The sequence below is a fragment of the Caretta caretta genome, chromosome 6, assembly GCF_965140235.1.
Source record: "Caretta caretta isolate rCarCar2 chromosome 6, rCarCar1.hap1, whole genome shotgun sequence".
In the NCBI taxonomy this organism is placed as follows: Eukaryota; Metazoa; Chordata; order Testudines; family Cheloniidae; genus Caretta; species Caretta caretta.
In genome coordinates this window covers 45,821,168-45,836,258 of record NC_134211.1, presented here as the reverse complement: position 1 = coordinate 45,836,258, position 15,091 = coordinate 45,821,168, and the positions used below count along the sequence as shown (strand labels likewise).

At 39.0% G+C, this 15,091-nt stretch overlaps 1 protein-coding gene across 1 annotated transcript in view; it reads left to right on the top strand.

Moving 5' to 3' along the window:
• Nucleotides 1-14,784, top strand: part of SLC6A5 (solute carrier family 6 member 5) — a 55,557-nt gene extending 40,773 nt beyond the window's left edge. Inside the window, exons 14-16 of the mRNA XM_048855130.2 lie at nucleotides 3,512-3,612; nucleotides 6,864-7,031; nucleotides 9,498-14,784. Of these exons, the coding sequence (XP_048711087.2) occupies nucleotides 3,512-3,612; nucleotides 6,864-7,031; nucleotides 9,498-9,653 (425 nt within the window). The 3' untranslated portion in view covers nucleotides 9,654-14,784. The remainder of the gene's footprint in view (nucleotides 1-3,511; nucleotides 3,613-6,863; nucleotides 7,032-9,497) is intronic.
• Nucleotides 14,785-15,091: the final 307 nt, after the last annotated feature.

Sequence of the window (15,091 nt, the reverse complement as noted above, 5' to 3'; positions counted from 1 at the left end):
CCATGTGCCCTGCACAGACATTTATTCTCCACTTGTTTAGATTATGGATGCATGATTGGTAAGGAGCAGTTTAAGGCTTCACTCGTTAATTGAATCATCTGCATAATCCCCATCAGTGTATTTTGGAACACACAAAGATGCGAGAGCTGGGTGAAATACTGCACAAACTATGTGCTTGAAGTTTTAAATGAATTCTTTTGATGCTCTTTGTCTTTGTTTCTTGGCGAGAGCATGGCAAAGGAGTTTATTCTGTGAAATGTTCATCAACACAACTGCCTCAGGATATTTGTAGAAAGTAAATTTTGATTTGTAATTGTGAACATTTCTATCTGAGCATCTCATACTCATTAATGGATTTTATCGTTACAATACTCCTGTGTGTAAGGAAATAGCCACAATTTAGGGTTGGGGAATTGAGGCATGGGGTAGGTTGTGACTTGCTCAAGGTCACACAAGAAGTGTGTGGTTGAGCTGGGAACTGAGCCCTTGTCTCCTGAGTCCCAGTCCAGTGCCCAGTTCCTAGAATATCCTGCCTCTTTTTATGGGGAAACTTGATACTAATATATATGATCATCCGATCAAGGAAGAGAAACATACTATGTGATCTGTAAAAAGAAAAGGAGTACTTGTGGCACCTTAGAGACTAACCAATTTATTTGAGCATGAGCTTTGAAATTGGTTAGTCTCTAAGGTGCCACAAGTACTCCTTTTCTTTTTGCGAATACAGACTAACACGGCTGTTACTCTGAAATATGTGATCTGTGTGTCTAGTGTACTGTGCTTGACTTCTGAATTGCTAGTATCGAATGCTTGAAGCAATATTTGCAGCAGTGTGTTTCTGAGTGATCCAGAGGCTGAAGTAAGATTTATGGAAGGGCTTCAAACATATTTGTTGAGGCTGGGGCCACAGGCAGTTTTGAAAAGAGAGAGGGGCTAAAATGAATATCTGAACTGATCGCTGCAAATGGTTCACTGAGCTCTACTAGACTGGCAACTAGATATTAATATAAAACAATGAGGGCCAAATACACTTTTACATAAGTACAGCTCCCACTCATGGTCCCCATTCAGCAAGATATATACGCAAGTGAATAGTCCCTGTGCCTACTATGAAAGTAAGATTATATACCTACTTTTGTGGTTCTGCAGTACTGTAAGAGAAGCACTGGAGAAGTTACAACTGAAATGGTGAACTAAAATTGCTCCTAATAACAGTAGAAACAAAATGAAGAGAAATGAAGAACAGAAGTGATCAAGTGAGAGGGGAGCATTAACCATCAGGAACTATGGAAAGGAGAGCGCTCATTTTTCTTGCTTTCATAGTCCAAGGGAAATCAGACAAACTTTCTATACTTTCATCCTTTGTAAATTTGTGTTTTTCTCTAAATATAACTTTCCTTCAATACCATTTTTATCCTCTTCTTCACTCCTCCCTTTTTATATGTTACCATGAGTGGGGTTTTAGCTCTTTTCATATCTAATGCTCAAGTCCTGAAAGAAGTAGTGCCAGAAGGCACCTATGTCACTATCATTCATAAGAGAGAGTACCAGAGATACCAGACATTCTGGCTCCATCCCCCTCTCCACATCGTGCACATTGTATTAACTGCTGTAGGAGTACAAGTAAGGAGGAATGTTAAGTTTATATAATTTAAATGGGAGAGGCCCTTTATTCTGCTTCATCAAATGAAATAAGCCAAATGTGAAATACGCATCATAGCAGACAACTTAACCTCGGCCTCAAAATTTTTCACTTCTTGTCACTCAGAAAAGGACAAAAAGTGGCACATTTAATTCTGTTTTGCAGTGGGGTGTGTTTTTGTTCTTTTTGGATGGGGCAACGTTTTAACGAGATGCGAGTTTCTAGTAGAAAACATCTGTTACTGAGCACAGGCAATCTGCTTAGTGGTAAACAGGTGTGCTGAATGGTAGTGACAAGTCACTGAGTGCCAGATCCTCAGCTGGCGTAAATTGAGTTAGCACCACTGAGCAGAAGCCTGGAAATGAGAGTTATGCCAGTTTACCACAGTAGAGGATCTTGCTCAATACAAATTAGACACAAAGCACTTTACTGCGTATAGAGAACTGGTGTAACAAATGAGGAGAACCGGCTGCCTTAGGATGCAGATCGTCATTTACTTCAGATCAGTGGAGCGATGACAATTTACATTAGCTGAGGATATGTCCTATGGTTTTAACATAGTCTGTCTGATTCTGATCTCACTTTCCACAGTGTAAATCAATACTAATTACATTGAAGACAATCTATTAACACCAGTGTGCGGGTATAGATTTATGGAGATTTGGTCAACCTTTAGCTTGACTGGCTGGTATCCATCCCTGGCCCTCAAAGGTTCTGGAACTCATGTTGCTTATTGAAAGAAATGATCAATATATCGTCAGTTTGCCTCCAAAAAGAATAGAATCCTTGCCTGAGTACCAGTTATGGGAGGACTATATGGCCAGTTCTGTTGACTGCTAGGGGCATCACAGAATTGTTTCTGTTATCTATCCTGGCACTTCTTAGTTCTGAACTCTGACTTCTGCAGAAGAAACACTTGAACCACACAGGTTTCTAGTCTAAACAAATCAAATTAAAATGTAGTGGGTTAATATCAAATCATCATATTAATTAGACAATTAGTGGGTCTGTATTGATATTTCAAGACATTTGAGGTAAAGGGTCAATCCACTGACAACATCTCAACCATCAACCCAACTCAAATGTAATTAAAAAATGCAAAACTAGCAAAAAGTTGAAACTGAAATCAAAGGAAAACATCAATCATGTATTCACTAAGCCATGCACATAAAGGAACAGTTCCTGTTTTCAGACAGATGCTTATAAATTTCTCTTATATTTTGGTACTCAGTGGCTCAACTTTGAACAGCCTTTTTAACAAACAATGTTTGCATGAAAGGTCACACCTGAACTCAGTCAGGGCAAAAATCTTTGCCTCCAAAAAAAAAAAAAATCACAATTTTGGCTTTCCCTTTTTATATACAGGCCTGTCTGCCCCACAAGCACAACATGCGATCTGAATCAGGGCCCCTGTATGCAGAGTGTTTGAGATCATGGTGTAAATTAAGTTTTTTTTTTTTTTTTTACAGTTGTCAGGTGGTGGATGAGTCAATTGACAAAGGTCATCTTCAAGGGGGTGGAAGGACAAATAAATATAGAAATTTCAGACAACATCATAGATCTGCAGCTGGCCAACAAAAGGGTTTTTGTGTCATTATATTAATAATGATTTTTGAAACATACTGTATATTTAATCTGTATGTACAATTTCAATTTGTTGTAATTTTTAGGGAGTAAATAACTTATTAGAATTGTGTTCTACACAATATTCGCCCATTATACTGTATGGTTAGAACATCTATTGAAATTTTGAATTGACAAATCAGAGAGTTTGTTACTATAATTAGACACAAGGGAGATCACAATAGTTGTTTTGCAGACTGCAGCCAGTCACTCACCTCTAACTGTATTTGCATTTGTTGTTTACAGGCTTGCAAAGATTTTGTGAAGATATAGAGATGATGATTGGATTTCAGCCAAGTAAATTCTGGAGAGTCTGTTGGGCATTTGTGACCCCGACTATTTTAACTGTAAGGCAAAGAATTTTCTGAATGTCTCCTGCTCAGTCAGATTTTTTTTGTTTATAAAACCAACTCTTTCCCAAAGACAATAATTATATCTCAAAAATATATACCCAGCAATCGTGTATGTAGTGTGTGCGTGTGTGTGTGCATTATATAATATATATAAATATAAAAAACCATACATACATACCTATATACAGTGATGAGCTGCCAAAATCTTAACAACGGGTTCCCTCCTCACCCCACGAGGGGCTCGTTGCCCACCCCCGCCCCCTGGGACTCCTGCCCCATCTACCCCCCTCCCCTGTCCCATGACTGCCCCCAGAACCGGGCAGGACGGTCTCATATGCCATCATAGTTGGCGCCCATCCCACCCCTAAGAGCCAAAGGTACCTGCCAGAGGGCGAGGTTGGGAGTCCCGGAGATGCTTACCTGGAGCAGCTCCCAGGAGGCATCCAGCAGGTCCCTCTGGCTCCTAGGGGCGGGGGAGCGTAGCTGGGGGGGGAGTGGCCACTCGCCCATTAATCACATCAAAACTGGCGTCTTGGGTGCCAACTCCCTTGGGTGCTCTGGGGCTGGAGCACGCACGGGGAAAATTGATGGGTGCAGAGCACCCATTGGCAGCTCCCCACCCTGCGCCTGGCCCCAGATCCCCTCTGCTCTGCCTCCGCCTCCTCCCCTAAAAGCACCGCCCCGCTCTGCTTCTCCGCGCCTCCCCCTCCCCCGGCTTCCCACGAATCAGCTGTTCGGCAGGAAGCTGGGGCAGGCTGAGAAGCAGGCAGCGGCTTCCCGCTCAGGCCCAGGGAGGCGGAGGTGAGCTGGGGCAGGGAGTGGTTCCCCTGCACGCCCCTCCACCCCGGGATACCTGCTGTGGCGCAGGTGGCCCTGCTTGCACGTCCCCCGCCCCTGCTCACCTGTGCATCCCTGGGCCTGAGCGGGAAGCCGCTGCCTGCTTCTCAGCCTGCCCCAGCTTCCCACGCGAACAGCTGATTCGCGGGAAGCCTAGGGGGGGAGAGGAGGCGGAGGCAGAGCGGAGGTGAGCTGGGGCTGGGGATGGGGTGGGGAGCTGCTGGTTGGTGCTCTGCACCCACCAAATTTTCCCCTTGGGTGCTCCAGGGCTGGAGCACCCGTGGAGGTGGCACCTAAGGCGCCATTTTTGCCCGGTTACATTTAGAAGCTCTTTTACAACTGGTTGTCCCTCGCGGAATAACCAGTTCTAAAAGGGCTTCTAAATTTAACAACCGGTTCTAGTGAACCAGTGCGAACCGGCTCCAGTTCACCTCTGCCTATATACATATATATTTATCTATATGATTCTACAGTGTTCTCACACATTGACTTCTAGAGGAATTTTGGGTGTGTTAGGACTCGAGCTGATCCTCTAAGTCCAGATTCAGCAAAGCTCTTAATCACATGCATAATACCCATGGAAATAGATATTAAATGTGTAAAAGCTAAGCACATGCTTAAGTGCTTTATTTATTTCAATTTTTAAAATACCTCCATAGGCACCCATCCAATGCTATGCTGAATAGGGATGGACTTAAGCTTGAGTTTAAAGTTAAGCACTTAGTTAAGTGAATTACTCAATTGGGGCCTCAGTGTGTGATCCAGTTCTCCTGTGGTGGTGGTGGGAGTGTGCACATCTTTCTCTAGGAGTGATAGTGGGGCATAACTATTTCTTACCTAGTGTTAGGATTGGTTTCTCTTTGCACTTAGCGGGACCAATAACAAATGCTCTGTTCTACTTGAAGCTATGTCATTGTGCCAAACAAATTCCGTTCTAGTGAAGTTTGCTTTTCTGCATGCTGGTTCTGACCTGCACAGCCACCATACAGAGCACCATAAACAGAGAGTAGACTTTGTTTCTTTATCTTTCTAACACTGGAGCAAAAGAAGGTTAGCTACTTAGTTATTAAAAGCAATGCTTCACAGTGCCAGTAAGTGGCACTGTATGCTAGTAGTTTGGTTGTGATGTCTCTAATGAAACTTAAGTTGATATTTTGGGGGGCAAAATCCATATATTTTTTCTGCTGCTGTCAAGGGCAGTGTGGAAATTGGATTATCTTGTATGGCGGCCATTTTTTAATAGGAATATATAAGAAAATTATATTTAGTTTTATAACTCCATAGCAAAAATGTGGATGATATTACTAATTCCCTTTTATTCTTTACTATAATTTTAGATTTGCATTTGATTAAAAAATTACACAAAGGCTCTAAATTTTAAAATCAGTAAAGCAATGTTTTTCATTGGCTAGAGTCAAAATAGGGGATCCATGTGCTTGTGTAGCCTGGGATCTGAATCCCTAGCACACCTCATTCCCTTTTGAATTTGGCCATAGTGTTGTATTTTCTTTACATCTGGTAAGCATTGGCACTGGAATGAGAGAACCTGTCTGTGATTCTAAAATTTCTGGCTTACTGCTGAGCTAAACCAAGACTGAAGAATGGACAGCAGTCAAGGACCAGGACCAGGAATTGAATCTTGGTCTCCCTTATGGTCTCTTACCACACATTGGAAGAAAACCATGAGGCCACCTCAAGCTCATATGTTTCGACTGAGCTACAAGAATGGCAGAATAGAACGTCTAGAGATAAATTTATAGTAGTAGATGATTTTATATTAATCAGTCATGCTACAATCATTATGCAATAGAAAAAGAGCACAGAAAACAAAGCAGTATCTCTTCCTACTGTGGTCTTCTGTAATACTAATATTTGATGTATCTGAATGTTTTAAGATTAGAGTTTAAATTACTTCATGTCTCCAGAAATAAAACTGACCATTTTTATATGCTCCTTCACATAGCTATATTGCTATAAATCTTCTGTGTGCAATTATTGTGCACATAGGCACAGTTACTGAATTATGTACAAATGTAAGCAGATGTATTGCTATTTATACCGTAAGTGAAATGGAGTAACTTAACATAATTATATTAGGAAACACTGCCAATGGACTGTGTTATAAAGCTTATTACCCTAGGGACAAGATTCTAATCTTAATTCTGAAGATGTAAACCTAAGGTAAATCCATTGATTTCAATGGAATTATGCTGGCTTTACACTGGTGAAACTGAGATCAGAATGTGGTCCTAAACTTCCAGAAGCATTATTGATTATCACAGTGTTTCTCTCTGTCTCATATATATAGAGTCTGCACACATCTCTGATTATACTCCTTTACTGAAAGTGTGCATGTAAATCATAGTGTGTGTGTTGCTTATTAAAATATATTTTCTTTTTGTTTTCAGTTTATTCTTTGCTTCAGTTTTTACCAGTGGGAACCAATGACCTATGGAGCTTACCATTATCCAGGCTGGTCGATGGTGCTTGGGTGGCTGATGCTGGCCTGCTCTGTTGTTTGGATCCCTATTATGTTTGTGATAAAAATGCACCTAGCCCCCGGCAAATTTATTGAGGTAATTCTTGAACATCCCACCCTCTTAAAAATGTAGTCACAGAAGATTTTTTTCTGTAATTTACACTGATTCAGGTGTTGGGAATTGTTGACTGTTTGTTAGAAAACTTTTTTTATTGCAGTATGAAGTGCAGGTGCTCAGTTGGTTGAAATGCACACCTACTGCTCCCCTATTCCTCAATAAAATGCTACTAAAATGCTACATAGGCTTGATCCTGTGAGGACTGAAAGAGCTCAGACCCTCAGAGGATTAGGCCCTAAAATGTTGCCAGTTGTAGTTGACTTACTTGTTGGTCTTTCTGCTGTTTGGTTGGTCTCAGATCTGCCTCTTGTGGAAGTGGAATGGAACTAGAAAGCAGCAGGTACTAGGGAGCCATAAGGAGTTTAAGGCACTAGAAAGTTTCAGATACTAGAAGGCATCAGGTTAGACTGCTCTATAGAGAATCATGCAACAGGAAGCATCAGTCCTTAGAAGACATCAGACACTAGGTATCATCCAGACATATCACCCTGGATGTCCTGCTCGCAGTTCAAGCTACATATGGTGAAAATGAACTCATCTTTCCACTCAAACCTTTTTGCTTCCTCCTTGCGTTGAAAACACCCTAACCCTCCCTGTCACACAGACTTATGACTGCTGTGTTTTGGGGTGTTTTTCAGGGTGCTGCTGATTCTCCTTCTCTTAAATTCAACTCTTCCCTATAGCACCTCTGGTTAATATGCTTGGACCTTCCCTGGCTGTCTCCCATCTTGGTTTCCACAACCTCCCCTTCACTTGCATTCCAATTTCCCATCTTGCTTGCCTCTAATCCTTTCACAACCATATGGCTAAAACCATCTCCCATGCTAACTACTTTGACTGAATCGCCCCTTCACAGGCTTTCTCCCACCATTTGAATCAGTTCAGTGCTCTCATCCTCACCCTTGACTCTCACTCTGCCCTGACCTATGAACCTGCATTCATTTCACGCCACTCCCTTCTTTTCATGTTGCCTCTCCCCTGATCTCCTCTCCCTCTCCTCTTCATGCATTCTTCCACACTACCCCCTATTGCCCTATTCTCCCTCCTTATTCTAATGCAACAGGGACCCACACACTCCTCCTTCCAAAGCCGTCTTTGCAGCTGACCTCTGCAAAACCCACAGAGAGAGAGAGAGGGGCTGTGGAAAGCAGAAAAAAAATAGAAACGTCCTCTTGTTCCTTCCATGTGTCAGACCATCCATGCCACAGGGCAAGGACCACATCATCCCCTGTTTTGTACAGAACGAAGTGCTTGATGTTCCGTGCTGGAAAACCCACCAGGCTATAGAATGCATCTGGCACTAGACAGCCATATGGCTTGTCAGACTGTAGAGGGCATTGGAGTGCATCAGGCTAGAAAGAACATAGCACGTAACAAGTGAAACAAAGAAATTAAATTTACTCGTTTGCCTGTGTCCAACTCTGATCTAGTATCAGAGCTGTGGGCCTAAGTTGGAAAAGAGCAGTACGCAAACTGGTGCTCCTTTTTACAAGGCCATGACCCAGTTTCCCTCACTGAGATTTAGCACTCTACTTCTGGCTTCCTAATTTATCCAGTTGGCACTGGAATTATTTATTGCCTGATAGAGCAGGGCACGCTCCCTAGTGTCCTTTAACCAGAGCACCTAAGGAAATGCAAAAAGTCATATCTTGCATGAAAGGAGGAAAGGGTTTAGCTGGTTATTTCAGCTTTAACGCAGTATTTCCTGAACCATTCAGTCTGTTGCATAAATTTATTATGGTTGATTTGGGAGGTAAAGGTTGCAAACTGGTAATTAAGCAGAGATTAAAATAACTGATATAGAGACTTGATTCACTTTAATAGGTAATAAACATATAATTGTTCCCTCTTAAACCATCAGAAATACGGTTTCTTTCCTTTTTTATATATAAATGCTCCAACCAAATTATATCTTCAATAAAGAGATCAGCAGAAAGATTAGCAAGATATTAATTGTTGGTAATTTTGCCAGGTTAATCTATTTTTTTTTTTTTTTTTTGGCCACAGAGAGAAATGATATATTTTGTCATCAGCTAATTAAAATCTTCGCTCACTCATAGCAATGTATTACTTTTTGGTCATTTGTATACTTTTGGGAAATATGCTAAGCAAAAATCCAATTATTTTGATACAGCTACCCACTGCTTAGACGATTGGGCTAAGTAATTGAGCACGTTCGTTAGTGAGTGAGTTTAGCAATCTGTGGGAGTGGTTCTGAGTTCCCTTCATATGGCATGGGGGGAGAATATATAATTAAAATCTGAGCATTTTATCTATTAATCTTGCAAATTTGTGCAAAACAAACACTGAGCAGCAGAGCATTTTAATATCCCCTTGCAGGATATTGTCAATAATTTCAGATCAACCTAACCTAGTTTCCTCCATTGAATTGTAATTCTGCTTTATAATTTTAAGAGATTTTTTTTTCTCTCCTACGCTGTGCAGAGGCTCAAGCTGGTCTGCTCTCCACAGCCTGACTGGGGCCCATTTTTGGCTAAACACCGTGGTGAACGTTACAAGAATATGATTGATCCACTGGGAACTTCCTCCCTCGGACTTAAACTGCCAGTGAAAGATTTAGAATTGGGAACCCAGTGCTAGTAATTCCTATACTGGTGGCAATAATATGTACAGCCTTTTACATTTTTCTTTTATTAGTTTCCCATTGTCTCCTTTGTTCTTTTTCACAAAGTGGTTGCTTAGAAAGTAGGACTTATTGTTGCATGCTGTAATGAAGAACTAGATGGCCACTTGAAGTATTGGGGTGTGGTTTTTTTCTTTTGTTTTTTTTTTAGTGGTGCCCATGACTTCTTATTTCCACTGTGAAATAGCAACATGACGTCATGCAACTGGTCAAACTTCTTTTTTCTTTTTTTTTCTTTTTTTGGATGGTCATGCACAGCCCAACAGGAATGATTGCTGAGTTTAACCATTTAGATAGGGAAATGGTTCCTGCCGATTTAGGGCCAATTCTGCTCTGTTGCAACCCCTTTGACATGGGACTGAGAATTCCTTACCAGTGTAACTCAAAGGAGAGTTTGACCATTGGGAGCGCGTGGGAGGGACTGAGTGGATAATGTGGCCCGTTTGGCCAGATTCTGACCTCTGTAATACTGATGCAAATCCAGAGTGACACCACTGGCCCTGATGGAGTCACTCCAAATTTACACTGATAGCAGAATGTGGCCTGCAGAGTCTGCAAACAATCCTTCTATTAAATAAGTACTGATTATATTGAAGCCTTTCTGACTCAATCAAGGAGTTAACCTTTAAACACCATGCACTGGTATCTGATGCATGACCTCAAAAAAGGAAGAGCTTAATGAGCCATTCAACACTTTTGAGGGGAAAAATACAAGCACATGTAAAATGTATTTGAGATCAGGACTAAAGTTGTATTTGAGTCTGAAAGCTGGTTTGAAATAGTGCCATAATAAGGCAGATGGGCACCACTATTTTAATTAATTTCATGCATTTCCATTAATAATTTGATATGTCTTTTTCATTAAAAATGCCAGTTACACTGAGTATCTAAACCTCCACTTCATTGGCAAACTGCACACACAAGTACAAACTCAGTTTTATTCACTTCATCCAAGTATTCTGAACTATCTTTGCTATCTTCACTTTTGTTTAAAATCTCCCGTAAAGAAGCCATCATATAATTTGTGCCTAATTTTATATTTTTACAGTAGAAGATGTATTCTAGTTTCCACATGACAACAGTTATTAGAATTTAGCTGTGCTGTTCAACTTTGTGATTCCCTTATTTGTTCTCTTATAAACTTCTTTATATAACTTGTAGCTATATTCTTCTCTTTCAGCCAAAGGGGAAATAACTGAACCCCTATTTCTGTCTCTCTCTATAGTGTGTGTATGTATATATAGTAAGTAAATTCTTCAAGACAATATCCTCTTATAACAATCTGAGCTGTGCATAGTTTGCTTTTCTTAATTTTTTACTGTCAACCTTTTCATTAAAAACAATTAAATACAATAAAGTGATAAGATTGGATAGACAAAATTATAAGGAAGAGAATGAATAGTTTAATAGATAGTAGTTTTAACATTGCATTGCAGTAGTACATTCTCTCACTGCATTTTAGAAATCCAATATATGTATGGCAATATGAGTATTAGTCTTAAATATTTCTGCTACCTAATGGGCAGAGTAAAAACAGAGTTTTTTAAGAGTACCTTTAATGAACTAAATATAAATTACCCCAATTTATTGTAAAGTGCACTATAAAGAGGGAGAAAAATATGTCTTCAGTAAATTGGCAAAACTGCAACCTTTATTATGCTGTTGTATTCTATACATACATATGAGATTTTTTAAGAGTGATCAGTGTTCATGTAGTGTGTACTAGTGATGTTTTATGTCCCTATTAATATCTTATCAACCAGTGCATAGATATGGTGAGTTTAGAATAGTGTAGCCTGGGGTTTTTCCCCACTATTGTAGTAACTAATCTAAATGTAATTTCCTTTCGGGGGACTGTTTATATCATGTTTTTTTTTTGTGTTCACATTACAGGGTCTCAGGTAAATCTTCAGTTAAAATGTGTCTGTAGATGTGATGTTTTCATCCAGTTGAAGAAAACAAAAACTAGACCTTAATGTAACATTTTCAAAATAATTAATTTATTTTGTATGTAGATGTTAAAAAAAAAATCATTTTGCTGAACTTTCTCTTTCGTGGGGCAAATAGTGTTGCCAGTTATTGACACTGCTAGGGATATTCGATTCTCAGGCAGTACACATGAAGCACAATCAAATATTTGTCGTTAAATGAAGTTGGAATAGATTTTGAAGCTTTGGCCCCTAAATCTGTATTATACTTTTTTCAGTTTGGTGTCTTTACTTCTTCCCCTATTATACAGGGCATTAAGATTGTGACCCTTCCACAAGCATCTCTGCCTTAAAACTGCACCAACTTGATTTGGCTTTGCCAGCTGATTCAACAGAGAGCTGCTATTCTAACTTGTTCTTGGTTTTATTTCCCTATGTGAGCAATGTTTGAGGAGCTACCCCTTTCTTGGCATAATGAAATTTCATAAATACATGATGTTAAAATTAGCCCCTTCAAGCCTCTCTGGCTGGGGAAAAAAGAAAACAGTCTCACATTAAATGAATTACCAGCTGTCTTCCCAACAAGTAGGGCGAAGAAGGGAGCCTAAATCAATCAGCGCCATCTATTGGGAATGGTGTGTTTTCACTAGGATGAATAATTCTTGGCCTCTTTTTTTACCCTTACTGGCTAAAACGTGAGCTTGATTTTTTTTGGAGCCCAACCCAATTTATACTAATTACTGCGGTTGTGATTTTTTTTTTTTAAAAAATATGATCAGTGTTGCCATATTTGTGAGGAAATGGTGAGTTAGCCTGATAGCTGTGAATTCTTTTCACTTGCTGGCTTGTTTTTCAAAAGACACATTTGTTTGAACTGGGATTAACTAACTCTGTAAACTGCAACTGGTAACTTCCAGTGTGTGAGGATATCGCTTACTTCCTGTTTTAAAAGTGTAAAGATAAATCATTTGAAGGGACACTGTTAGGTTAACAATAAAATAAATAAATATAAATAAAACATTGCTAACTGTGTCATTAGTTAGGCTACTAAAAGGGGGAGGATATGAAAAATGTAATTTTTCATGATTTATGTCGTTGTACTGTGTGTGGTGGTTTTTTTTTTTTTTTTTTGCACTTCACTCAGACTTTGGTCCTGCTCCCACTGAAGTCAATGGCACAGAATCAGGCTTTCAGCTGAAACACTGAAAATAGACAAGTTGGTATTTTTGTTTCTAGTCAGTTTCTGGTTTTCATGTGCCACTGTTTGGCTTGCAAAAACTGCAGGGGAAATTTTAAATAAAAAAAGGAAAAAAAAAGAAAAGAAAAGAAACCCGTTTTCAGTTTAACTAAAAAAGTGGAAATACTTCTGTTATGTTTTTAAAAAAGTTTTAAATTTATTTACCAAAACTAAAAGTTGAGATTAAATTACCCAGAAGTGTCCCTTTAAATGAAAAGTAATGTTACAGTTGGGGAAAGCACTTTATCATTGTCTAGTAAAGTTTGCACATACGGCATTTTCTAAACATGCAAGTATTTCAGTAACTGATTAAATATCAAAATATTTTAAAGTGAGGGGAAAAAGCCATATTTACATAAAGGTGACCTATTTACATGCAGGTCTATCAGTCTTGTAAGGAAAAAATAATCAAAACTGATGAGGATTGCCTCTATTGCAATTTTTTAAAAATGAGATTGAATTTTTGGACAAGCTGAGATGCACTCTTATATGCATTAAAATGATACTTAATGCAAATCTTTGCCATTTTCAAATTCTTTCGGGTCTTCCTAGTGTTTTTAAAGTGCAAGCAATGTACAAAATCTGTGTTTCAGTTAGACACAGCAGCACATTGTTTCCAAAAGAAGGGTTTAACAAAATGACCTTTAATTGAAAAAGACTTGGAATGTCTTTATACTAATGTTTCATTTGGGTCAAGTTATCCTTTTGTTAGGTTCTGCTCCATTGATTGTATAGATGTGCCTCAGCGCAGAAGATCATCGCATCCCATTTATTGTGGTTTCCTCTTGCCATTTCCAATTCATTTGTTTTATCACTGACCCTTTATTTGAATACACACAGTTATGTGGCTTATCTCTTGCTTGCTGTATTTTAACGGTTGCTTTTTCATGCAGACATTGATTTTTCTCTTATTTTGCATCTTTCTCTATTTTACAATCTCAATTTAAGAAAGACTGTTGTGGACTGTTGTTTTTCAGTTGCAGGCTGCATGGCTTTGGCATGCAATGCTCATGGGTATGAAGTGTTTTAGCTAGGTTTCCTCAAAGCTGCCACTAGGTCTGGTGGGTTTATGAGATGCTTGTTTCTTAGCTTGTAGTTCAACTTCCTGTAAATAATGTACTGTATTTGTGAAATGGCTGGAGCTTAGTATTCCAGGGGACTGACGCCATAGACTCAGAGGGAGAAAACCATTTATGGTTTCTGCCTTTGTCACTTTCAGGCAGCCTATAACTAAAGAGAGACCGCTTTCTTGATGGGTTTAATTTAAAATGTGAGAGCTGGGCTGGACCTTATGGCTTGCATTATTATGATTTGCCCATCACGTTTTAAATACATCTTCAGGTAACCATTTGCCTTATAGGTGTATTTCATTGTTAGAAATATAATTAATGTTGACTAGAATATGTTATTGTCTGTAACCTATAGTATGTAGTGTACCTTGTGGGGCAGATCCTTAGCTGGGAAAAGTTGTCACAGCTCCATTGCAGTCAATAAGAGTTATGACAGTTTACACCAGATGAGGATCTGCGCCTGTGTCTTTTTGGCACTTTATTGTGGACCTATCACTGAATAGGTTAATTCTTAATTACTTGCGTAATGTCATATACTTACAGGCATTCTATAGGGGTACTGCTGCCTATGGATAAAGATATGTACCCTAATCAGGTTGTTGTATTTTTTCATTAGCTATACATGGAGAAAATATATTATGTTACAAAAGATGCATTATATATATCTTATATCGTGCATATTATATGCTGTACATTATTCATTTAAGAAGTCATTATTCTTGAGGCCCTACCTCAGATTTTGTATTTATGTGTACAAATGCAATTTATTGTATTATATATTTGCCTATTATATTCTGATGTTATAAATTAGAATTTATCCTATAATGTATGGGTTCTAAAAACACTAAATAAATGTCCAGTGTTTAAAAGAAAGAATTGTTAGTGTTATGTCTACTGAAAATAACCCCCTTCACCACAAACATCATTCTTATTTAACACACCGCCTTAAGGTATCTGCAGAATTGATCCGTTTGATTGTTAGAAACCTTGAGCAGCAACTGAAAACAGCTCTCCTGGGAAAGAGAGATATTGCACAGCTGCAGAAACAAATATCAATTAAATGGTTAGATTCTTAACTATTAAAAGACTCTGTAGCTTGTTGAATAATTAATTACTCATATAAGGACTAACTGGATTTGTTTAAATCCTTTTATTGCATC